This window comes from Muntiacus reevesi, chromosome 11 (assembly GCF_963930625.1).
Source record: "Muntiacus reevesi chromosome 11, mMunRee1.1, whole genome shotgun sequence".
Taxonomy (NCBI): domain Eukaryota; kingdom Metazoa; phylum Chordata; class Mammalia; order Artiodactyla; family Cervidae; genus Muntiacus; species Muntiacus reevesi.
In genome coordinates this window covers 10765407-10792390 of record NC_089259.1, presented here as the reverse complement: position 1 = coordinate 10792390, position 26984 = coordinate 10765407, and the positions used below count along the sequence as shown (strand labels likewise).

Below are 26984 nucleotides of genomic sequence, written 5' to 3'. Positions count from 1 at the left end.
AATTGAAATTTTTTTTTCAGATGCTGCACTAGTCAATGGAAGAGAAAATGTTGTAGTGATTCATCCTGATTTTAGAATGATTGTTTTGGCCAACAGACCTGGATTTCCTTTCCTAGGCAATGATTTCTTCGGTACCTTAGGTAAAAACTATAATGATAATAATAACCAAAACAATAGCAATAACAATAATAATGTCATCTTAGTAACAATGCTATATTGGCTGTCACTGAATGTTCCCGACTAAATGCTCCCATGTGCTGTCATCATCACAGCCATTTTGTGAGAGTATTTTTATCCCCATTTTAGAGGAAGAGAATGTCTGATATTTGGAGAGACTATTTTTCTAGGGTCACTCAGAAAATAAGTGTTAGAACTTGGGTTCATGTCTAAGACTATAGATTGTCTTAGAGTAGAACACAGATTAAGAAGGGTTTTTAGTGTTTGGTATTCATCACATCCCGCTAACTATGAAAAGGTTTGAGGCCAGCCCTGAGGAGACTGACTCACATTGATTGCAGAGGCCCTGGGTTAAACTGAATCATCAGGAACCTTTAAGAAGAACTTCTCTTCTCTGTGACAAGTAGCTCATTCTGAATACTCAGCGTGAAGCATTCCATACTCAACGTGAAGCAGGCTCAGTCTCCTAGTAGGATTTTTGATCTGGCCATTCCACATCAAGGAATTTATCCAAGGAAATTCCCTGTGCAATGCTTAAAGTACAAGGATAGGCAATATAGCATTGTTTATAGTTGCAGAAATAAAAGGAAACAACCCAAATGTACATCCCAATGGGACTGAATGGAGAAATTCTATTATATCCACTCAGTAGATTACCGTGCAGTTGTTTAAAAAAAGGTGGAGCATGAGTTTACATGCTGATACCAAAGGAAAAAAGGTTCCTAGAAATGTATTAAGTGAAACAATAAGAACAGCTTGTGTGGTAGTCTGCCATTTGAATGAATAGAAAATAAAAGGCAGGAGGGATGTGTGTACACGAATATGCTCAGCATGCACAGCATTTCCCCAGACGAGTCTCCCACATCCCCTGAGCTCACTGGCCCTCTTCCTGCCCTCCTCCGTGCTGCTGTCCCGTCGCTCACGCTCTTCCAGCCCCTCTGCCCGCCGCCCCTTCTCTGAATATCCCAGCTCTGCTTGCCTAGGGTCTTGGCATCAGCTGTGCCTGCCGCGCTCCTCCATCACATACCTGCGTTTGCCTAGTTGTCACCTCCTCCGTGAGGCCGGCCTGTCCGACGTCCCCCGCCATCACCATTCCTCAAGTACTGTACTGTGCTTTTCTTTTTCCTTGAAACATATAATTTCTAACATTTGCAATTATTGTTTATTGCCTCCCTACGCCAGCATCTGAACTCCATGAGGACAGGGGGTTGTGTGTTTTTGATCACTGAGGTCTATAAAGTACATAGAGTATTACTTGGCACATAGAAGGAATTTAATCATTATTCGATGAGTGAACGAATAAGGGGTCGATTATAGCTTTATATGAGTGTTGCATTTGCTTTTCACCAAAAAAAAGGCCAAAGCTGTATTTCATGTTTGTATTTGAATGAGTTTAACCTATGAGATACAAGCTTGAAGTTATCATGGTTGCATTTTATTCAGTTGCTTTCATGAATATATGATAACAATAAAAGAATGATTTGAGTCATTTCTGAGCCAAAGTAAGTTCTAAATATCCTTCCTTTCTCAAATGAACATATTAAATAATGCAAATCTATTTACTCTAACTTCCTTTGGTCCCTGTCCTTTGGATTATAAATCAAAATTATGTGAACTTTTATTTGAGAAATTTCTCTCTCTTGAGCATAGATTATATTTTTCTAGCATATTCTCAGTTGTCTAAATCATGGGTGAAATATTTTGTTTCCAGTTCCTTTTCCTTGATTTTTACTTAGATATTATCTCTGCATGTTTACTTCTCTGAAACCAACTTATAAAGTGTATTCTAGCAATCTGAACAAGATATAAATTGTTTAGAGAGTGATGATACTAATTTCCCCATTTTTAGTATACATTAAAAGGCACGCATATATGTATATAATCTCTGAAGATATTTACCATGTGTTATAAAGTTAAAAGTGTAATCTCAGAACCACATGAGTATTTTCCAGTTAATGGAAAAAGACTAAATTATCAAAACTATGTATGTTTGTATGTATGCATTTAAAATGGAGTAGGACATGGCAACCCATTCCAGTATTCTCTCCTGGAGAATCACATGGACAGAGAAGCCTAGTGGACTACAGTCCATAGGGTCATTAAGAGTCAGACATGACTGAGTCATTTATATATATATGTGTGTGTGTGTATGTAAATGCATTTAAAAATACTAGCAAGACCAATATTGTAAGGCAATCATGAATCAATTAAAAATAAATAAACATTAAATACTGACAGGTATGAAAAAATGAATACACTGAACTGTTAACCCTGGGTGCCTGTGGGGGAAGGAGTGGGATTGGCAGAAGTTTGCAGGGACTTCTCTTTCTGTTCTTTGTACTCGAATATCTACCAGTGAGATTATATCCAAGTATCGTATAATTTTTAACAGAAATAAATCTATGTAGAATAAACCACACATCACTCAGTCTCATTTGCTTTTGCTTTAGTCATTTGCTTTTTGCTGTATACCTATTGTTGGACAGGCTTTCTATGCAGTTTTACACATTTAAAAATAGAAGTGCTTTGGAGAGCAACCCATGGCTCTTTCATTGATCATTCTGTATTTGCTATGTCCTTATAAGGGGTTAGTTGCATACTGAATGTGAATCTTTTTTTTTTTCCTCATAGGTGATATTTTTAGCTGCCATGCAGTGGATAATCCCAAACCCTACTCAGAACTCAAGATGCTCAGGCAGTACGGCCCAAATGTGCCTGAGCCCATCCTTCAGAAGCTCGTTGCTGCCTTTGGAGAGCTGAGGAATTTAGCTGACCAGGGTATTATTAACTACCCTTATTCTACCAGAGAGGTTGTCAACATAGTCAAACATTTGCAGGTATGGCACCTGCCTGTATGTAAAAGTTTAAAAGAAGTCATTAATCTTGGTTTTTTTAGATTTTTGTTTGTTTGTTTTTTGCCTAATTTATACCAAGTCTTTCCATTTCTCTAATACTGATTCATACTGAAGTAATGTCACTCAGTCGTGTCCGACTCTTTGAGACCCCATGAACTGTAGCCCACCAGGCTCCTCCGTCCATGGAATTTTCCAGGCAAGAATACTGGAGTGGGTTGCCATTTCCTTCTCTAGGAGATCTTCCCGACCCAGGGATTGAACCCCGGTCTCCCCCATTGTAGGCAGACACTTTACCTTCTGAGCCACCAGGAAGGATTAATTTATACCAAGTCTTTACATTTCTCTTTAATACTGATTCAGGTGATATAGTATGAAACGTCTGTGATCCAAATGAACATTTTCTGTTAACCTTTGAATTGACTTTGTCAAGGTTCCATGCCATGGCTATTACCAAGGAGTTAGGAAATTTGGTGGAGGTTTTCTGGGGGGTATGGGAAGATAGGAGAGTGAGACAGAAGGGAAGCTTTACTACTATTTGACTTTATACAACAAGGATATATGGTCTCTGAGTGAAAATATTTTCATTTTCAAAATGAAAGCCTTGAAGATAAAAAACTGACTGGAAACTATTAGTATTGATGACATACCTGTAAATACTGTGAGAAAGTTTTGTTGGATGGAGCAAGTGGGCAAGAGAATGAAATTCCTTATAGCCGTCTATGATGCATAGCTCACCTTGGAGGGCTTCCCTGATAGCTCAGTTGGTAAAGAATCTGCCTGCAATGCAGGAGGCCCTGGTTCAATTCCTGGGTTGGGAAGATCCACTGGAGAAGGGATAGGCTACTCACTCCAGTATTCTTGGGCTTCCCCTACGGCTCAGCTGGTAAAGAATCCGCCTGCAATGTGGGAGACCTGGGTTCGATCTCTGGGTTCAGAAGATCCCCTGGAGAAAGGAAAGGCTACCCACTCCAGTATTTTGGCCTGGAGAATTCCATGGACTGTATAGTCCATGGGATCACAATGAGTCAGACACAACTGAGCGACTTTCACTTTCACTTTTCACCTTGGTGAAGAAGACAAAAAGCCTGTGTAGATTCTGCTTTTGTAACAAATGATGGTTTCCAAGCAAACAGTCATAACCTAATGAATTCTTGACCTCTGAAAATCTAGACGGGAAAATAGAAAGCTTTGTTCTGCCTGTAAAACCATGGCAAGTTCAGCTGAGATCCCAGCACCTAGAGAGAATCAAGACAGAGGCAGTGAATGACCCAGAGGACCCCACCAGTGTGAAGTCAGCTGTCTGTAACACTCATTTTATTTAAGTAGCATTTTTAAATTTGGTCCATCTAGTTGTTTAGTCGCTGAGTCATGTCTGACTCTTTTGCAACCCCATGGCCTGTAGCCCAGTGGAATTCTCTAGGCAAGAATACTGGAATGGGTTGCCATTTCCTCCTCCAGGGGATCTTCCCAACCCAGGGACTGAACTTGCGTCTCCCACACTGCAGGTGGATTCTTTACAACTGAGCCACCAGGGAAGCTCAGCACTCACTTTAAAAGCAGGAGATTTCAGAAAGTGGTGAAAGTCACCAAACCCCAGGATGTGGGTACTGATTTAACATTTGAGGGAAAATACTGTTCCCCCTCAAATTCTGATATTTATTGAAAAAGAAAAACATTGCGTCATCAGGGCAAACATTAAAAGAGAAAAGCATTCCTCCTCTCTATTTATCTGACAAGTCTAGTAAGAAAAGGTCTAGTGAAGTTTATTCGATCATTATTATTCTGTCAGTTTGGGAAATTTTATAATACTGTGTATTTTATCACATGGTAATAAGTGAATTTTTTTTTTTAATACAGAAATTTCCCACTGAAGGTCTCTCCAGTGTGGTTAGGAACGTGTTTGACTTTGATTCCTACAACGACGACATGAGGGAGATTTTGATTAACTCTTTGCACAAATATGGAATACCAATCGGAGCAAAAACATCCAATGTGCGGCTGGCGAAGGAGTAAGGCAAATCACTTTTGATAAAGTACTCTTGAGTGTAACTGTTCTGATTCTGAAATGCTGATCATTCTGAGTCTACTGTTATACTCTACTAAACTGACTTGGTGTGTAAATTACTTTCCCATGAGTAAGCTCTTCAAGTATATGGTGGTATTGGCTGGCTGGATTTCGGTTAAATAGCATTATTTATAGGTCTGTAAATTGAGAACTTCAGTTATTCCAAATGTCCCATGAGTAGATGTAATGTAATCAAATAAAGGGAAATATTTGTTTCTTTAACAGTCTCTGTCCTTTTGTTGAATTCCTATGATTCTCATTTTTTCCTAACCTAGTACAGAATCATTGTACAAACATGCAAACTACATGAAGAGATAATATATATTTAGTTAAGATGTTATTTCTGTCGTCATGTATTTTTCTGTTATAGTTTTCTAAATTTATAATCCTATTAACTTGAAATTTGGGGATTACTTATTTTAGTCTGACAGATGAAAGAGGCAGGGAAAATAAGTGGGTTTTGTTTAATGTGGGCTACTTGCCTGCTTTTTATTTTGTAATTACAGGCTACATACTTAACAAAGGATCTTAACAAATACGATATTGTTGACCAGAAAGATAATTGAGAGTGTTTATTAGTAGGATAATTAAGTCAGTGCAAATTCATAAGAAAGCAGTTTTAAATATGCATAACTTATTGATAATGCATCTAATGTTGTCTTTGTCTGTAAGGAAATCCATTATCATAAATTCCCAAGGGACAAAAATTACTTTTTATTTAACTTCAGTCTCATATAGGAGGAACTCTCTGCCTTCCTTAGGAAAAGGCTGTTGTATATAATGATTAGTCCAGCTACATATATTTATTCTAAGTGCTTACATCATCAGTATTTATTCTTTGAAGTTATTGTAAAACTTGTTAGACTATATGCCAATAAAAATGAATTGTTAAGGCTTTAACAATTTTTCAAAGATTTCTTAAGAAGAAACAAATATTTCCCTTTAGTGGTAAAAGAGCAAGATAGAGTTATGTTAGAAATCTGTCAGTGAGTTGGTTTATATTATTAATAAGTTAGTAAATTTCTTTTTGATAAGAGTGATTTGATATTATTGCTAATATATACACTTTGCTGTGGAATACTGTTTTGCTGATTGATTAGGAATATTTATGGGCATTTGGAAACCAGTTTGGTGATTTAAGGGTATAACTTATCTCCTACATTAGAGAGTTCATGAAATGTCTTTAATATGCACACTTCTGTTAGTACTCATGATTTTTTGCATCCTTTTTATAAATTATATCTTGAGTTTCAATTGGAAATACAATGGTTTTTAACTTTTTTTTACCATTAACAAATTTATATGCAGTTTTAGCTTCATGGAAACCAGGCTTGTGATTTTAAAATAGCTTTTTTTCTACTCTGTACAACTTGAAATAAAATTTAAAATGTGTATTAGTTGGTAAGATCAATCAAAAGAATACTGTTGGCTATTTAAGTTTCTAAGGAAGACAGATACAGTGATTTAACTTATTCATTACTGTTTCCAGTTCTATACTAAAAAATTCTTGCCATGGCTTGTTCATTGTTGCCATAGCGAGTTAATTCCAACTCTTTTTTTAAATACTTACTTATGAGTGGAAGAAAAAGTGCATTGAGCCTGGAAATAAGACGGTCATGCCTGAGACCAGCGTGGAAAGAACTAATGGTCTGCCCACTGCATGTAGCTGAGAATAGACGTATAGCAGATGTGGGGGAAGTGTGAATTTTCCTTTGGATTGGAGATAGTAGCGGACTACAGTTTGCATATTCGAAGCACATTTTCATCACCTGTAAATTGCAATGACTTGAGCAGCTCAAAGGTAGTGATGTTATTTTATTAGTGAAATCCACAGGTTCCATACGTCTTATTTCTATCAAATTATCAGTCCTGTACTTTGAGAGGGTAGCATGGTGAGGTGAACAAAGCAGTGTCCTGGGAATTCAGCAGTTAATGACATGTTCACCATGCATGTCTGGGTTAGACATGAAGAAAAAGATTTTACCCTGTTTGTAAAATGAGAGCACTGTACTGTAACATAACCATATAACTTATCACCTAATCAAGACACTTTTTAGAATGAAAGGGCACTACTAATAATAAGTCTGTAAAAAGAGATGTAGAATAAGACTGTTCTAGTGAGACCGCAGTATGTTTTCATCTTTAGAAGGTTAGTAAGGTTTCTTCTTATTCTAACACCCTTTGCATTTTAATATAATCTTAATTTTCTCTCATCTGCAAAAACAAAAGCAAATTAAAAATAAGTAATACTTAACACTTTCTGTTTCTCTCCTCAAGTAGCACACTGATAATAGTAATCACATAGACCTCTGAAAGTTCAAAGTTGTCCCCATGCAGTCTTATGTTTTGCTTTGACTTTTCTAGACCTGTGGCTAAACTTCATACTTCACTAATTGCTGTTGGTTGATGCTGTTGTTCAGTCGCTAAGTCATGTCCAGCTCTTTGCGACCCCATGGACTGTAGCCTGCCAGACTCCTCTGTCCACGGGGTTTTCCAGGCAAGAATACTGGAGTGAGTTGCCATTTCCTTCACCAAGGGATCTTCCCGGACCAGGGATTGAATCTGTGTCTCCTGAATCAGTAGGCAGGTTCTTTACCAATGAGCCATACTTCAGGGAAGCCCATACTTCTCCAGACCTTTTGCTAAATCAGTTCTTTGAGGCTGCTCCTGCTCATCTCTGGAGATCCTGTGTTAGTGAAGAAGATTCACATTGGATTTCTGTCCCTAAGGAAGAAGGACCAAGTGTTTTAATTGCTATTAATATCCTTTTGCCCTGAATGAAAAATTATTGCTACAACCTTTTAATTTTCTTGTTGTCTAATTCAATCTTTATTCAATAGAAAAAAAAAAAATTGCATTGAACCCAGAGTAAGATGGTCACATTCACACACAAGATAGGGATGAAAAAATAACTGACGATGAGTATAAGTGTATAAGTAAAAAGAGATGTAAGACAGATGTTGTAGAAGAGGGAAGCTTTCCCGTGGGGCAGAGGTGATGCTGGTCCACTGCTTATTCTGTATAAACAGTCTTCCGCAGCTACCTTCCTCCTCAACTGAAATCAGAATACACTGTGGCTGTTCAGTGATGCTCTTTGGTAAAATTCCTGAGATCTTGTCATTTTCTCTTTCATTCTCCTGAAGAGTACAGTGAGATGGTACCTGTCTCATTCATAGGTCTCTGTACAGTTTTTTTTTCTCTTTTTTCTCCACTGGAGTATAATTCCTTTACGATGTTGTGATACTTCTCCATACATTTTTAAAAGGCCTAGTGTGATATTAGGAGATGAATATGATTTATCTTATTTACTAAACTTGTGCTAAACCTGGTACTTGTAGGCTGTCATACTGGGTAGTTATTTTACCTTGCTTGATTAAGCCATAATGCAGCTCTTTTTCCCTATCTAAACACATTCCACATCTCAGTATTGGGATCGGAACTGGTTACCTAGGTCCCCATGTTGCATTTGCCCCCTTACACTAGGACTTCTTGTAGTTTTTCTGTTGTTTCCTTTTAAGTTTCTAATACATGGGAAAGGATATGCCAGAGAGATGGCAAACATAATAAGCACACTGGGAGAAATTTAGGCAGAAATAGGAGGATTTGGCTTAAACTCCGAGCTCTTAAAAAAGTAATCTGAGCTCTTGAGTTTCAAATGTCATTATTGGGGGAAAACACACACACACACACATACATATGTATGCATGCATGCTCAGTCAGTGTTTGACTCTTTTCAACCCCACCAGGCTCCTCTGTCCATGGGACTTCTCAGGCAAGAATACTGGAGGAGTGGGTTGTCATTTCCTTTTCCAGGGGATCTTCCCAAACCAGGGATCAGACCAGTGTCTCCGGGATTGGCAGGCGGATTCTTTACCACTTGAGCCACCTGGGAGGCCCTGTACATATGTATAATTAGGTTCAAACATCCAACCAAACGCATATAGATTATCTGCTATTGTAGGTATAGGTCTCCATTTCAAAGCAAAGTTTGCTTGTTTTACCCTCAAATAAGCATGTTTTGTTTTTTTTTAATTCTAGAATAAACATACTGCTAGCACATTAGCTCTTCCAAATTTAAAGCTGTTTCAGAGTAACTTGCGAACTATAACGTACTCAGGAAACATTTGTTTTCAAGGGAGAAAAAGTCCTTTTTTTCTGTACATTCATTTTCAAGAGACTTATACAATATTTCATCTTAATAAAGGTAATATTATTGTATTTTATAGATAAAGAATATGAGGAACAGAGAGGTTACCTCACCTACCTAAGGTTAGAAATCTGATCAGGAGCAGAACTGTAATATGCACAATTTTAATTCCAATTTTAAAGATGAATATAAGCAGATCCATATGCATGTGTAGGCAGTTTCTAAATCAGAATTATTCTTTGCATACTGAAAATCACCGATAGTTTTGGTTTAAAAGCACTATAGAACTTTAGATAATCAACTTGGAAATCATTGACCATGATGTCATACATGTAATATACATATGCTTATTCTTCAGAGAGTTGTGATAGGCTTAGATTTTGGGGGATTTAGCCATATTTCACAATGTTGAAAAGCAAGTTGGTATAGACTTTTGGCACAACAAAATCATTTTAAAGACCTCTTCATCCCCATTTAAACTTTCCTCTTTTTTTTCTCTTAATGAAAGATCATGAAGTAAAACACAAGGTAATTCATTCAGAAGAATAAAAACTCTAGAAAACTGTATTTGACTACCATGTGGAAGAAGCAGACTGGCCATCGTTCTTCCTGATTTGGAACACAAAAGGAATTTGCTAAGTCTTCTCAAACGTTGTCGTCATTTTTACATAAATCAAATATACAAAGACATTATCTCCACCCTCTGGATTTAACTTGGCGTGTTTATCTCTCCCTGTCTTCCCTAGGAGAGACACCTATCTGTAAAATACTTAAATGCTCATTCTTCTTGACCCACACTCTTTGCCCTCAACCCTATTGATTTCTTTTTAAAATGCTGCTTAATTTATGAAGCCAGTTTCTTTTTTTTCCCCAAAAGTATTTGTTGCTTATTTGTTACTGGCAAAGTATCTACAGTCCATCAGTCATTAATTTTATCAGCAAATAGAATAAAAAATTTGAAGAAATTTATAAACTTTTATATGTAGGATTTCTCTATGATGTATACCTACTAAATGAAGAATGATGTCCCATTTTTTTTTTAAATAAGTTAGCAAAAAGAAAATTAAAACACTAATAATTCCACCATCCAGAAACAATTATTATTTAATCCTTCTAGATCTTTTCCTAGGATTCTATGTGTTATTTCAGCTGAGAAATATTTCTTTACAGGTTTTTTTTTCCTGAGTTTTTCTTCTTAATAAAAGAGACATGACCCTGAAAGCAGAGCCTTTTTAAAACACTTAATTCCCAATCTTCTTTGTTGAAAAGAAATATATCTATAATAGGTTAGATTCTAGCATGTATACACCCCTCCCACAATCCCACTTTTTTCTTCTTCCCTCTTGATCCTTGAGTTTTTAGACTTAAAGTATTTATTCTAAACATAATGAACAGATTCATAAAACATATAAGTTGCTTTAAGCTAGGCATTTCTCTGGCATTTCAACAAAAGTAAGGAATAAACACATTAATACCAACACTTTGTGTCTTTATGCATATGTTTAAATGTCATTATCCTTTACAGACTCATAAAAATGCTGTTGCTAGCCAGACTGCACATCTAAAAATGACTGGTATGTGTGACTGCACTTTTAAAGTGCCCCATGGCTGGTAAAGAAGCCCTATTGGAATCTTGAAATTACTCCTCTGATGTCCTTGTTGATGTCTGTATTCTCTCTCTGCTTTCAAATGCTTTATTGAAAACTTTTTAACATCACTTTTTCAGGTGAAATAAGGTAACTTTGAATTAACTCAGTCTAAGATGATATTAGTCAATACTTTTTATTAAATTTATTTAATAGGTTCACATTTTAAATAATTTTAAAACACGGTGGTAGCTGTTGATAGTAGTTGCCTTTGAGAGAGGCTCTGGAAAGGAAAAGGAAAGCCTTACTTTCTGTCCTAATGTGTATTAGTTCCTATAGTTTATTTTTTAAATGTCCCCAGACTCTGGGCCCTGGAATTTTCCCATTTGTTTTCTTATTTAAATAAAATAAAAATGTTAAAGATTTATACTGAAATTGCTGTTCCTCGGGACCATGGCCTCCAGTACAGCAAAGCTTACCCTGCCCTGCTATGCCTGCCCTGAGGGTGTAACATTGACCCCTTACCAATGACAAATGAGAAATCAAGTTAATCAGGCATTTCTATAGCAGTTCAACATAGCATAAGTAAGTCTATGCATTGGTAGGGACTCCCCCAGGGGCTCAGTGGTAAAAGAATCTACCTGCCAGTGCAGAGTCGCAGGAGGTGCAGGTTTGATCCTGGGTCGGGAAGATCCCCTGGAGGAGAGCATGGCAACCCACTCCAGTATTCTTTCCTGGAGAATCTCCATGGACATATGCGCTGGAGGGCTACAGTTCACGGGACTGCAAAGAATCAGACACGACTAAAGCAACTTAAGTTTATTCTATGTGGACTCCTTTACTTAACACTACCATCCTCAAAATCACACTTAATAATCTAGTGAGCTTTAGCCGAATAATTATCAGTCATTCTGTATATGTGCGTCGCTTCCAAGTCATTACAAATTAAAGAGAGTTGGCTTCCATCTCCAGGCCAGCAGCTCCTGTGTCAAAGGTGGAGTGGATTCCTCAGGGGAAAGGTAGGGTGTACTTTCTGTAGACTGGCCTCAGACAGATCTGGACAAACTTTGCTGGGGAGGTACTCAAGGGATCCAGACTTGAAATACTGGACTAGATAACCTTTAATGTCCCTCAAGCTCATAGATTCTGTGGCTCACTGCCCCTGGTTGAGTTGGAAAGCTGAACAAGTAGGCACTCTTTCCCTTGTGTCAGCAGCCATTCACTACTTTTTCAGCCAGCCTCACAGCCGTGTTCATAGAACTCCCAGTGAAGGTCGCTGCGGCTGTTTTCCTGTTTGTTGTAAGAGATGTTGATGTCTCATTGCAGTGTGTGTTACAGATCATGTTTCGTATTGATCTTTCTCTTTAGAGCAAGGCCAGGTGTGCATATTTCAGACAGAACAGCTTCATCTGTACTGAAGGTCTCAAAAGGGTATCTGTCTCGATGAAGACATACACCTGTATCTATCTTCTTCCACATGAAGACTTATCCTGTGTAACTGAAACATCAATGTGGCTGCTTCTTCCCTGACCAAGACTAACCACGGGGCCTTCCAAGTACTGAAAGTGTTAGTCACTCGGTCGTGTCTGACTCTTTGCAACCCCATGGACTGTAGCCCACCATACTCCCCTGTCCATGGAATTCTCCGGGCAAGAATACTGGAGTGGGTTGCCATTCCCTTCTCCAGGGGATCTCCCTGACCCAATGTATCTCCTGCATTGCAGGCAGATTCTTTACTGTCTGAGCCACCAGGAAGCCCCAGATACCGGGAGACATCAAAAAGAACATCCCCAACCAGGGTTCTCTCTAGAGTAATCTCATTAGGTTTATTTTTGACTATAAGAATGATTATCAGTTTACTATTTATCCCATTAAATTAAAAGACTCTCAATGTTTTGTGCTTCTCCTTCCATTTTCCAAACTATTATATGCTACAGCATAATTTTCCTTTTAAAGAGTTAGTTTTTACAAATGAGTTCATTGTATTGATCACGAAGTTCTAAGGTATGCAGTTATACTCTTTGTGATGATTTACTTTCACTTTGTAAAAGAGCTCTTTAGTTTCCCCAAATAATAAGATTTACATAATGACATCTGAGATGAGATGGTTGGATGGCATCACTGACTCAGTGGACGTGAGTTTGAGCAGACTCCGGGAGACAGGAAGGGCAGGGAAGCCTGGAGCACTGCAGTTGCTGCAGGGGTCACAAAGATTGAACATGACTTAGCAACTGAATAAATGATGACATCTCAGAACTATTATAAGCAGAAGGGTGGTATTGGGTTTTACAGTTTCACAGTCCTTGCCCTTATTCTCTTGGTACTTTTTGAAGTAGCTTCACAGTCATTTTATTAAAACTTGCTTTCAGTTCCTTTATGGGGGTGCAGAGAAAATTTTAAAATATAGCCAATCTACATAGAAATTGTCAAGATGTATGAATCTTCTTCAATACTCATCTTCGACAGTCTCACAGAATTATCCTTGATCCTTTAGGCATTTGTAAATGATCTCTGTCACCTGGCTGGGTAGAAATCCCGAATCCCAATCAATTGGTAACTCTTTCAAATATACTTTCATCCTTTGTTGAGAGGTAGGTAGTCAAGATTCCATGAGGATGATCTGCTGTGGTGGTTTGCAACTTGCCATCAAGATGAGACACAAGTCGGTGAAGCTGTTGTAATGTAACCAAGCATTCATTCATTTGGGCTTCCTGGTGGCTCAGCAGTAACCAATCCACCTACAGTGGAGGAGCCAAAGGAGATGTCATCGGGAAGAGCCCCTGGAGCAGGACCTGGCTAGCCACTCCAGTTTTCTTGCCTGGAGAATCACATGGACAGAGGAGACTGGTGGACTGCAGTCCATAGGGTGGCAAAAAACCAGACCCGACTAAAGCGACTTAGCACGCAGCATGCACGCATTCATTCATTTAGCAAACACGATTGAACATTTGAAAAGTGAAAATGCTGGTCGCTCAGTCGTGTCCAACTCTTTACGACCCCATGGACTGCCAGTATAGGAGACGCAAGAGACTCCAGTTCGATCCCTGGGTCAGGAAGATCTCCTGGAATAGGAAATGGCAAACCCGCTCCAGTACTCTTGCCTGGAAAATTCCATGGAAGAGGAGCCTGGCGGGCTATAGTCCATGGGCCCCAAAGTGTCGGACAGGCCTGAGTGACTAAACAAACACACCCATTGAACATTTACATGATAAACACTAAATAAGGAGTCAAAAATCTAAAGGAGAAGAAGGCTCAGAATCTGCCTTCAAGGAGACCATTATAATCCGGGAAGCACTCAGGTAAAGAGTGCCTTGTGTTCTGACAAGAGAGATTGAAGAGGTAGGGTTGCTGCCCTCTGCCCCAGGGGAGATTCAAGGACAGTCACCAGGCAAAATCTCTCCAGGCTAATAAAGGAGAAGAAAGAACTTCAAGCAGAGACAGTTTTACAGGGCATGCTGCATGGTGAGACTAAAAGAGGAGAGTCAAGGGAACCGTAGAAGAATTTGAAGCCAGAGAGTAACATGGTCTGATTCATAAATTAGAAAGACCCCTTTACGTTTTCTAAAGATAAGACACTGAGAGGCAACGATACTGAAGCAGGAAGACCTACCTATTGGGAAGCAACTGCAGCAATTCCAATGATGAACAGTGAAAGCTTATGTTGTGGCAGTGGGACTAAAAAAGAGGGACACGGGATGAGAGGTTTCCGTAGCAGAATTGATGAATTCTAATGACAGAGATTCAAGTGAGTAAGATGTAAGCCTTACTTTCAATGAGTTAGCAATCTTGAGAAAACATGTAAACTCTCAACCTTATTATGCAATGTTATATTCAAGTTCTGCATTCACAGTAGGGTTTCTCGTCCTATGAGTCCTTCTTGAGGGAAATAATAGTAGTTTCGGGGTTTTTTTGTTTGTTTTCTGGGAAAATTTCCAACTGGGAGAGTTTCAGCCCCAGTCATTGTTGATGTGAATAACTAGAAAAAGAGTTTAAGATTCAAAAATACTAAGATGTGGTTGGTAAAGCAGGTGGCAGGAAAAAAGAAGTTTTTGCAGTGAAATTTGAAGAGAGTTGAGGGAAAGGAAATCCAAGGCCCAGACCTGTAGTCTCACAACTTCTGTGAAGAGGAAGAAAGAAAGAGATGTGTAGAGCTTTGTGACTGCATCTGCTCTAGCATGGAGTGACCCTGGGCAGCAGCGCTGACACAGTATCAGCCTGGATAGGGGGGAGCTATCTGAGAAGTGCTAGCCAAGAAAGACAAGTTGCCCCAAATCTTTTTTCATCTCATGCATCCAAATGACTTTTCATTTCTGTGACCACAGCAGGATCTCAGTGGCAGAGGTGCACAAATCTTAAGTTGTAAAGTGAAAACCATAATGTTTAAATGCAGAGCCAGACAATGAAAGGAAAAACACATGTAATATTCATGTACACATCATTTGCAGCAAAGCAAAATTTATTTCCCAGCAACATGCAAGACTGAGGGAAGGGAAATCAGAAGTTTTCTTGTAAACAAGGGAGGCTCACTGGGGGCAGTAGGACCCATTGTTACTAGTCTAAAGTGTTTAAGCTGGCGTTTGTGTTTTCATTATGTAGAGTGTTGACTTTTTATCTTAGAAAGGATAAATATTTGCAAGGGACTTCATAGATTCACTTCTGACCATGCTCTCTAAAACAGTTATTCTTTATCAGGCCTTAAATTTGAAAACTGCAGATACTACAGAACTCTATCCTAAGAGTTTCTAAGAGTTACATATGTACAAATTTCCATGGAAACCCAGAAGAGCAAGAGATTCATTCTGCCCAGAAAGAAATGTGGGAGAAGGATGCAAGAGGGAGTGACATTTGAACTGGGCTTTAAAAAGTGAGAAAGATTTCATCAAAGAGGCAATAGCAGAAAGGAGTTCTGGGCTGAGGTAAAAACCTCATGGAAGCATGAAAATGCAGAGTATGTGGAAGAACAGCAAGTAGCAATTCACAATTACTAAGGCATATGCTCCAATATTCTGGCCTGGAGAATCCCATGGACTATACAGTAGGACACGACTGAGCGAATTTCACTTCACTTCACCCAAGGCATATGCTGGCTGGAGAGTGAGAGGAAGGGTCAGAACCAAAGGTGGAAATGTTTGTCAGGGTTATTCTGTTAAAGGTTCCATTAAACTCAATTGGATTGTCCAACTTACTTTATGCCAAATGTTAGATTTAAAACATTAGGAACAAGCGAGGCCCTCTAAACTTGGAGTTCTTCTCAAAGATGGTGATAATTGGTGAGTTTTTGTGAGCTGGTGGAACTACCCTGAAGGGTTCCGTTATTCCCATGAAAATTAGTAGTTCTTGTGGTAAGGAAATGTTTTAGGAACTGTTGATAATAGGTATGTCAACAACTTCCAATTGCATAATGCCCCTAGAAAGATCCAAATCTTTTTCACGTGTTTCTTTCAGACTCCAGAAATAGTTTTGGCAAATGTTCAGAGAAGGCAGAAATTTGCCAGAACATACTCGTTAAAACCCCAGCTCACCTCTTTATGGAAACAATCTTAGACAAATCTCTTGTATGTCATTCAGACCCTCTAACTCGACTTTGGTGTCCATATGCATCATGTTATGAAATGTATGCATGCTTAAAAAAACTTTTTTTCCCCTTTCTGTAATTTGCCTAAGTGCTGCAATTTGACCTGAGTCATAATTTTGAAAGTCACCTTTTCTTTTTTAGTTAAAACTTTTGCTTCCAGATCTTTATTAATACTTCCACAAGGGATTAAGAAACATCACAACATATGAATTGAAATACTTCAGTGTTTTAAAAAACATAAATTTATGAATGACACTGAAGATAAAAAGTAGTACTATTTATAAGTCTTAAGTTCATTGTCTTCTCCCTTAAAATCAAATCCAGATATCATTCCAGGTAGGACTTTAACAAAGTTAAACAATAGAAGTAACAGGATCTTAAAATTATGGAAAATACCATAGTTGTTTCAATCAAATCAGATATAACAACTTAAGTCTGGTTGGAGTTGGATGACAGATTTCAGTAATGGTATAGGGCCGTTTGCTAACTGGTTATTAGTTTAGAGTTACACTTAAATTAATGTTGAATATATTTCAAATTCCAAAGCTTGTTCATGCATTAAATTATAATTCCCCTTGCCCCTAACTGGACTTCCCTGGTGCCTCAGATGGTAAAGAATCTGCCTGCAATGCAGGAGACCCGGGTTCCATCCCTGGGTTGGGAAGGTCCCCTGAAGAAGAGAATGGCTACCCCCTCCAGTCGTCTTGCCTGGAGAATTCCAGGGACAGAGGAGCCTGGTGGGCTATAGTCCATGGGGCCGCAAAGAGTCAGACATGACTGAAGCGACTTAGCATGTGTGCAGTAACTTATTGAAGGAGAGAGAGTTAATAACTGTCAAATTTTTCCACAATGTATTAGGAAAACTTAGTAGTGGAAAATAAATGAGGGGCTTTGGTTTACCTCATTTGGCCACCCTAGAGCCCACAGGAAGTCTAGAAACAACTCCCGGTATTACCAAGAGGCAGATAGAATCAGTTTGATTGGGTAACTTCAGAACACCCTGCATATGTGACTTTCAGTTGCAACTGTTAACGCTAATGGCATCTTGTTATGTGATTTTGAAACAGATTCTATATGGGGTACCTGAAGGTCCTTCCCATCCTCTGCCAAACAAACAGCTAGTGCTATTTTTAAATGGAACCAGGCAGTCTGTAATTTCCATGACCGTTACTTAGAGTGAGTTGGCAAGTTCAAAGCAGCTTTCATGAATATTCCCTGGGGGTTGTCAGTAAAAATTGGAAGTCTAGTAAAGTTATTTTTTTCCCAAATGGATGAAGGTTTTGGTTTTATTTTGTTTTTAGCATCTGTATGATATTTTGTGAGATTATTAAAGGATATATTAGGCAAGTTTTTTAGGCCTTATTTCAGCCTATGAACCGAGCATAACTTTTATTAAGCAGTGTTCCACCTCTGATTATATTTCCAGATGTGTGACTGTTTCTGCTGTCTTCAAAGAGATGATTTGGGGTGGACACAGAGCTCCTTTTTATCAGCTTTGAAAAAGCAATTTTGTCTACCAGGCACCTATTCTACTGATGTGGCCTGGCATGCGTGCACTCTTGATTGACTCCAACTCTTTGCGACCCCATGGACTGTAGCCCTCCAGGCTCCTCTGTCCCTGGAATTCTCCAGGCAAGAACACTGGAGTGGTTTGCCATCTCCTTCTCCAGGGGATCTTCCCGACCGGGGGATCAGACCGGGGTCTGTTGTGTCTCCTGCATGGGCTAGGTGGGTTCTTTACCAGCTGAACGACCAGGGAAGCCCCTTCTATTGATAGGTGTAGGTAATTTTGTTCTGACTATTTATATTCACTCCAGAACCAAAGGTTATGCAAGATCTACCACTGATAATTCACTCCACTCTCTAAAATTGTCATCAGAGACTCCCCCAGTCCTTAGATGAAACCAGAATCTTACAGATTATTGCCTTCATCTCACAAAGGAAAAAATTAACACTCAGAGAAATTATCTAACTTTTCTTTCACAAGTCTGCAGAACTAATTAATAAAAGAACTAGCACTAGAACCCATTAAATCTTCTACACTAGAAAAAAGTTAGGTGTTTCTCCTTCCTTTGTTTTCTGCTCTGTTTTTAGAGATCTAATTCCCCTTTGGTGAACTGCTGAAGGCAATGAATACTGTTCATTTCCTAAACAAGCAGAGAGAGAGTCTAGTCTACAAGACGCTTTCAAAATCTTTCCTTTTGACATGGGAATGTGTTTTATTACCTTAAGAGAGAACAGTTATAGTAAATTCCCTAACTTAGTGCCTCTTCCACCTCATTAGTGGTAAAAAACAAAAAAAACAAAAAAAAAACAGGGAAATAAGTGATGACCAATCAGGATAATTGTCCATGTACTTAAAATGTATTTTAAATGATAGATATAAAGCATATATGTCCTTTTGAATAATTATGTTATGATTTAGAAGAATTTCAATGTAAATTTCTTTTAGATTTCGTTCCTGTGGTGTTAAACATTAGCATTTCAAAGGACAAAAATCATATTCCACCAGAATACTTGGTTTCACTATTCTAAGCAAAAAAAAATCTAAGCCTTCCATGGTCTTATTAAGTATGTGGAGATATTTTGTCAGACTTACTCTTTTACTGAAAAAAAAAGTGATTTTCTAAATATCAGTATGTACTCTTTTAATGATCATGATGCTTATTTCAAGCATTCATTTCAATTTATAGTCATATTATGCATTATTTTTGAAGAACTTTTAATTCTGAATAATTTTTGGCCTTCACTTACCATCGAATAAGAAATTCATAATGAATTGAATGACAAATTAATGGTTTCTTTTTTTAAACATGCCAAAAAATTTAGTATGATTAAAAAGTAAAGGCTTTACTCTAAAAAAATTTATCTGTGGTTTTGTCCTTTAGCATTGCCATATTTGTTTCTACTTTTATTTAAAAGTAGCTTTAGATAAAATGGAATCTAAACGTAGAATAATTCCATTAGAAGTCAGCATAGTAGCTCCCGTGGGAGGGGTAATGACTGAAATAGTCCAAGGGAGTTTCTGAGTGTTGGTGATGCTTGAGTGCTGGACGCATAGGTGTGCTCTGGAGTAAGTGGCACGTTTGTGTCAATGTTTCTGTAGGTATTTTATGTTGGTTCAAAGTAAAAAAAAAAATAAAAATTAGAGTGCTAAAGTGGATGCTATGAAATTTTCCCTGTACAACTTACAAACATGTGACCTGTAGAATTCTGGTGGTGGTGTTTAGTCCCTGAGTCATGTCTGACTCCTTGTGATGCCATGGTCTGGGGCCCACCAGGCTCTTCTGTCCATGGGATTTTCCAGGCAAGAGTACTGGAGTGGGTTGCCATTTCCTTCTCCAGGGGATCTTCCTGACCCAGAGATCGAACTCACATCTCCTACATTGACAGGCAGATTCTTTACCACTGAGCCACCTGGGAATCCCAGTAGTATTCTGTACTACTTATTATTTGATTTCAAATTTAGGAGAATAGAATGAAAAAAACTGATGGATTGCTCCATTTTACCTCTAAGTCCTTTCTATTACTCTAATAGGAATTCAGATGTTAAATTACTATTTACCAATTCAGGAAAAAAATACTTAAACGTTAATTATATTTGTCATTATGGTAAAAACAGAGTAGGACATTACCTTCTGAGTTTCTGAAATGTGAATTCTTTTCTTTTTCAAGTATATTTTAAACATTCTATTAAAGACTATCTTTTAATAAAATGAAGTAGAACTCACTTCAAAGTAAAGTGTTCTTCAGATTTCTTTATGTGATCAGTAATACATGGCAACACATTCCAGTACTCTTGCTTGGAGAATTCCATGGACAGGAGTCTGGCAGGCTACAGTCCATAGGGTCACAAAGAGTTGGACACGACTGAGTGACTAAACACTTTCAATACATGGTTCTTATTTTTTCCTGTGACTTGGAAACAAAAAGAAATGTTTACTCTTCAAATTAATCTTTGACAGGTTGCCTCTGCCAGAGCAGACCTTCATGGGCTACTGGACAATTGGTCAGTCAAGAAATGGAATGCAAAAACTGCTGTGTCCAGCAGAAACTCATCATATAGATGTTAAGGTTGGTATCATTATTTCTTCATTAGAATATTGAATGTTATCTGTTTTTCAGTATCTTCCCTAGAGAAAATCTTTTCAGTCTTAGAAATGATTGTTCTGATGTTATTTCAGAATAGATTTAGCTTCTTCTGTGATTCTCAAGTGAGTCTGGCCTCTGAGGGTCATGATATAGGTAATGGCTAATGATTAGTAGAATTCCTAAGAGCTAATCTGTATTTCAGGAAAGTCAGGTAGGACAGTTACTCCATTATATTTGTTTTCAAGAAAAAAGGCAAAGAAATATCAATCACTAGTTGCAGTAGCAATCCCTCTAGGTTTAACTGTGAGGAATTAGCTGCTTATAAAATCAATTGGACAAGAGGGTCAGAAGTCAAGGGGCCACCCTGGACTTTTGATTTCAGGATCAGTGTTTTTGCTTCTGCACAGTAAGTCCAGACTAGGAAACTTTTCCTGTAAGGGGCTGGATAGTGGTGGCTCAGTGGTAAAGAATCCACCTACCAATGCAGAAGACATTAGTGACCTGTGTTCAATCCCTGCGTCGGGAAGACCCCCTGCAGAAGGAAATGGCAACCCACTCCAGTATTCTTGCCTGGAAAATTCCAAGGACAGAGGAGCCTGACTGGCTACAGTCCATAAGCTTGCAAGGAATCAAAGACGACTGAGCAACCGAGCACACACACACACACACGAGTAAATATTTCAGGCGTGGTGGCCATATAGGTTCTGTCACAGCTACTCAGCTTTGCCATGGTAGCTCAAAAGCAGCCTCAGGCAGTACTTTAACAAATGAGTGACACTGTGTCCTAGTAACATTTTATTGACGCAATCAGGGAGTGGATCAGACTTGACCTGTGAGCTGTAGTTTGTCAACCCTTGTAGTAGAGCATAGACTCTGACTGCTCATGTCTGTCAGATTCGCCTTTTTTGTCCACACTGACTACAGGACAGTAGCTTCTGCTGCTCATCTGCCTTACAAATCTCCTGCAAGGGCATTTAATTGGCAGAAGCTAAATCATATCCAGAATGCTTGCTGCAGAGGAGTACAAGAAATGTAATATTTAGTTGTCTAGCTCCTAAGATACAATCTAGACCGTAGGAGTAATAGCACCTATGAATGTGTGCATGCTTAGTCACTCAGTCATGTCTGACTCTTTGTGATCCCATGGACTGTAGAGCCCACCAGGCTCCTCTGTCCATGGAATTTTCCCGGCAAGAATACTGGAGTGTTTTGCCATTTCCCACTCCAAGGGATCTTCTCAACCCAGAGATCAGACCCAAGTCTCCTGCATCTCTTGTATTGGCAGGTGGATTCTTTTACCACTACACCACCCAGGAAGCCCTGGCTGCCACAATAGTCAATATCTGACCCAAAAAGTTTTGATTAATTAAGGACTGTAAGGGCATGCAAATCAATTGTATTTAAAAAAATTATTCTCCTGGTTTGGACAGCTCTGGGTCCCCACACTTGGAGTTCAAAACTTGCAGTTGGCTTAGGAAAGAGTAAAGTAATGAGAATTCCTAGGGGATTTTATATGATATATTTTCTGAATAAAAATAAAACAAAATGAGAAATTAAATATGATAGCACATGTGAAAGCCTTTATGAATGCAACTATATGGTATTATTATTGTCATAAGTATTATGCCAGTCAATAAAATGAGAAGAGGTGTATCAAGATAGTGAGTATTTGAACTGAAAATCTTAGTTTGGAAGAACTCTAACTTTTCTACATTTTGATAACTACCCAAATATCTTATTGCAGATAACTACTTTTTTTCTTTAATAGGGTCCAGCACTTATAAACATACAGGAATATCCAATAGAAAGACATGAAGGAAGATCCCAAACCTTTACTGAAGAATGTAGCTCCTGGAGGTTACCACTGGATGAAATGAACTTAATCTGTGATGTAGCTACAACACATGGTATGTCAGTTTATTCTTTTGATTTTTCCTTCCTGCACTAATTTTTTTTAAAAGCCAGATCAAAATAATCTCTGGACATCAAGAAGTCTATACTAGACTCAGTAACTGTGCCATTCTTGGATTGGATAGCAATTATATGTAATTTAGATCTAATTTCCTATAACAACCTAACAAAATACTGTTGTGGAATCCACGTAAGCATGGCTGTGTTTATATGCATGTCTGTTTCTCATTACCATTGTAACACAAAGTTAAACTCACCCGGGCTCATGCTAAAAATAGAAGGGGGAAAGAAAAAGGAAAAACATTCGATTTTTTTTGGCTGGGATTCCAGTTTGGTGATTATATGTATTCTGAAAGCAGGGTTGGAGGATTTGCAGTCATTAGACCTCTCATTGTAAAGAATGGCAAATAAAGGATGTGAATTTTTGGCATCTGCATCTCTGGACTGTTGCCATTACCTACTGATGCATGCAGTGTATCCTGGGTACTTTTTGGCAGAAGTTTTCAATTGATGGCAGTTACTAAGGTGATATCAACACAAGTGATGACAGGGGGAAGGGAGAGGGTCACTAACTTATCTACAATGGGGATTATTCAGGCAAAAATTAGGAAGCAAGCTTTTGTTTGTGTACATTCTATCGATCTTTGTTCCTAAAATCAGCTATGTTGAGTAAAAATATGTGCTTTTAAAATGTACAGGGTTTTTGTTGGTAACAGACTGGTGTTCCTGTTAAGATATTTTACATTCCCTGTGTGTTGGGTTTATTCGTCACTTAGTCATGTCTGACTCTTTGTGACCCTATGGTCATATGTGACCCACCAGTCTCCTCTGTCCATGGAGTTCTCTAGACAAGAATATTGGAGTGGGTTGCCATTTCCTTCTCCAGGAGATCTTCCTACCCAGGGATCGAACTCCAGTCTCCTGCACTGCAAGTGAATTCTTTACTGGCTAAGCTATCAGGGAAGCCCTATTATGTAGAGAATAATATGAATGTAGAAAGTGAAGAAGAACTAAAGAGCCTCTAGATGAAGGTGAAAGAGGAGAGTGAAGAAATTGGCTTAAAACTCAACATTGAGAAAACTAAGATCATGGCATCCAGTCCCATCACTTCCTGACAAGTAGATGGGGAAACAGTGGAAACGATGATAGACTTTATTTTGGGGGGCTCCAAAATCACTGCAGGTGGTGACTACAGCCATGAAATTAAAAGACTCTTACTCCTTGGAAGGAAAGTTATGACCAACCTAGAAAGCATATTAAAAAGCAGAGAGATTACTTTGCCAACAAAGGTCCAACTAGTCAAAGCTATGGTTTTTCCACTAGTCATGTATGGATGTGAGAGTTGGACTATAAAGAAAGCTGAGTGCCGAAGAATTGAGCTTTTGAACGGTGGTGTTAGAGAAGACTCTTGAGAGTCCCTTGGACTGCAGTTAGATCCAACCAGTCCATCCTAAGGGAAATCAGTCCTGGGTGTTCATTGGAAGGACTGATGTTGAAGCTGAAACTCCAATACTTTGGCTACCTAATGCAGAGAACTGACTCATTGGAAAAGACCCTGATGCTGGGAAAGATTGAAGGCAGGAGGAGAAGGGGACGACAGAGGATGAGATGGTTGGATGGCATCACCAACTAGATGGACATGAGTTTGGGTAAACTCGGAGAGCTGATGGTGGACAGGGAGGCCTGGCATGCTGCAGTCCATGCGGTTGCAAAGAGTTGGACACAGTTGAGCGACTGAACTGAACTGAACTGAAAATGTCTTAATAGCAACACCAGTCCCTCACATAATTTAACCAACAAAAACCCTGTACATTTTAGAAGCACATATTTTTACTCAACATAGCTAGAGTTAGGAACAAACATCCACAGAACGTACATGAGTAGAGAATGCGTATAGATCTTACCGATAGTTTGAACTTTGGTCCTTGTCTCATTTTTAGAGATTGTAAATAAGTATGCTGTGAATCTCTGCCTCATGTCAGTGATAGGGGTCGTTAAACCTTGTCACAGTCTTACAGTTCTTCTCAACTCAGCATTCCAGGCAGCCACAGCCAGGCAGTCAGAACTGGTCCTTAAAAGCGAAACTCATTTGCTATCCCTCACAAAATTTAACCCTCTGTTTCAGTGTTGTCCACATTTGCAAACTGGGCCTTTGTGTTGTTTCTTTGACTCTCTCTCTCTCTTTTTTTTTTTTTTTTTGCCTATTTTGTATTTGGGAGAGAAAAGAAGATTTTCTTGGTTCTCTTAGAATCAGTTAGTTAGATAGATAGATATGTTTGATCCAGAGACCAAACAGTACTTAATGCTGCAATAAGAGAGGACAATTGATGTTTATGAAGTATATTTCTATTAATACTTTTATTATATTTCCTAATTCCCTATGCTGTGTACAAAGTTGCTCAATAAATGTTGAATTGAATTTATTTGTGCTGATAGACACATTAAAAACATTCTTAAATTGTAAGTTATGTGATTCTGATATTTGGAGCTATAGTACATACATAGTTCATAGTGTCTCCTGAATAATGCCTTTCTCTGATATTCTACTGACTTGTGTTCCTTATCAATGTTAGCTTATTTGTTTATCTTTATATATATTTGGTCTTTATGTGTACACATCACACACACACACATACACACTATATTTTTTTCCTGAAATTTCCAGCATAGTCCCACATATCTCATTATCATAGCTTATACCTTAGTTTGGGGTTCAGAAAATATGACCACTGTAAATAGATACCTAGATGATGAGTGATATTAATAGTGATTATTATACAGAAGCAGCTTAATCCCTTGCTTTGGGGTGCCCGGAAATAGAGATTATGGTTAACAGTCCAGAACCTGGCTACTCAAAGGGACACCCTCAAGCCAACAGCAGTGACATTTCCTGGGAGCTCATTGGAAAGGCAGAGTCTGAAACCCCACCCCAGAGCCCCTGCCTTAAGCCTAGAGCAGTGACATTTCCTGGGAGCTCATTGGAAAGGCAGAGTGAAACCCCACCCCAGAGCCCCTGCCTCAAGCCTACAGCAATGACTTTTCCTGGGAGCTCATTGGAAAGGCAGAGTAAAACCCCACCCCAGAGCCCCTGCCTCAAGCCTACAGCAGTGACATTTCCTAGGTGTTCATTGGAAAGACAGAGTGAAACCCCACCCCAGAGCCCCTGCCTCAAGCCTAGGCAGTGACATTTCCTGGGTGTTCACTGGAAAGGCAGAGTGAAACCCCACCGCAGAGCCCCTGCCTCAAGCCTAGAGCAGTGACATTTCCTGGGTGTTCATTGGAAAGGCAGAGTGAAATCCCACCCCAGAGCCCCTGCCTCAAGCCTAGAGCAGTGACATTTCCTGGGTGTTCATTGGAAAGGCAGAGTGAAACCCCACCCCAGAGCCCCTGCCTCAAGCCTACAGCAGTGACATTTCCTGGGAGCTCATTGGAAAGGCAGAGTCTGAAACCCTACTCCAGAGCCCCTGAGTCAGAATCTGCTCTTTCATTAGATCCCCAGGTGATTCACACACACTTGAAAGTTGAAGAAGCACTGAAATAGAATTCAGAAAAGGGACCTGATCAAGTACTTAACTGAAAAGACAGGTTTTGTAATAATAAAAATACACAAATATTAAAAAAGATAATTTGGAAAATAAGATCCATAGAGCTAAAAATCAAAAAATGGAAATACTTATTTACTTGAAAAGTCTAAAGATCTAGTAAACTGGGAAATACCAGATTAGCAGACGGAAGATGTTGACCAGCTGTTATCCATCTGAGCCAATAATAAAATAAGAGGAAACAGACTTTTATTGAAGCACAAAATACTTTCATAGAAGGAAGAGTTTCCTGACATTGAGGAGTGTTAAATATTTAATGGTGTTACTGTGAGATGTTATGGAATTCTTTGGGGAACAAATAGATACTTACTTCCTGGAGTAGATAGGCATGGTCCCATCTATTAATACATCTGGAAAGAAGAAAGTGTTAGTCACTCAGTTGTATCCTACTCTTCGCAATCCCGTGGACTGTAGCCCACTAGGCTCCTCTGTCCCTGGGATTCTCCAGGCAAGAATACTGGAGTAGGTTGCCATTCCCTTCTCCAAAACACTTAGAGCAGGTGTGAAATTGCTTCTCCCAGTGCCCTTTGACCAATCTGTGTGCAGGTCATCTGCTGAGTTCTGATTGTATGCTGTCTTATGATTCAGTTTTCACCAGACCTTTTTGGACCAGTCAGAAAATCTACTGCAGAATAGAATTAACTCTTTTTTTTTTTTATCATTTCAGAAAATGAAGAAAATACTCTCTATGTAGTTGCATGCAATCCCGTGTCCTTATACTTTATGAATATGACTGGGAAAAGCGGCCACTTTGTGGACCTTTTCGACATCTTCCCGAGAACAGCCAGTGGAATCTGGCACCCATTTGTGACGGTGGCACCGCTGGGAAATCCCCTAAAGGGTCAAGTGGTTCTCCATGAGCAGCAGGTAACGACGTGGCCTCACTATACCAAGAGCGACTTACGTGAGGGACAGGCAGGAACGTTTTTCAGCCTATCACTAAGAATGTGTGCTTTCATAAAGGCTGAGGAGAA

General features: G+C 38.9%; 1 protein-coding gene across 1 annotated transcript in view; it reads left to right on the top strand.

The window, feature by feature from the left end:
- The window catches only part of VWA8 (von Willebrand factor A domain containing 8), a 371377-nt gene that overhangs the window by 195630 nt on the left and 148763 nt on the right, over positions 1 to 26984 (top strand). The window contains exons 24-29 of the mRNA XM_065901945.1: positions 21 to 140; positions 2809 to 3014; positions 4890 to 5041; positions 20371 to 20479; positions 22266 to 22404; positions 26678 to 26877. Of these exons, the coding sequence (XP_065758017.1) occupies positions 21 to 140; positions 2809 to 3014; positions 4890 to 5041; positions 20371 to 20479; positions 22266 to 22404; positions 26678 to 26877 (926 nt within the window). The remainder of the gene's footprint in view (positions 1 to 20; positions 141 to 2808; positions 3015 to 4889; positions 5042 to 20370; positions 20480 to 22265; positions 22405 to 26677; positions 26878 to 26984) is intronic.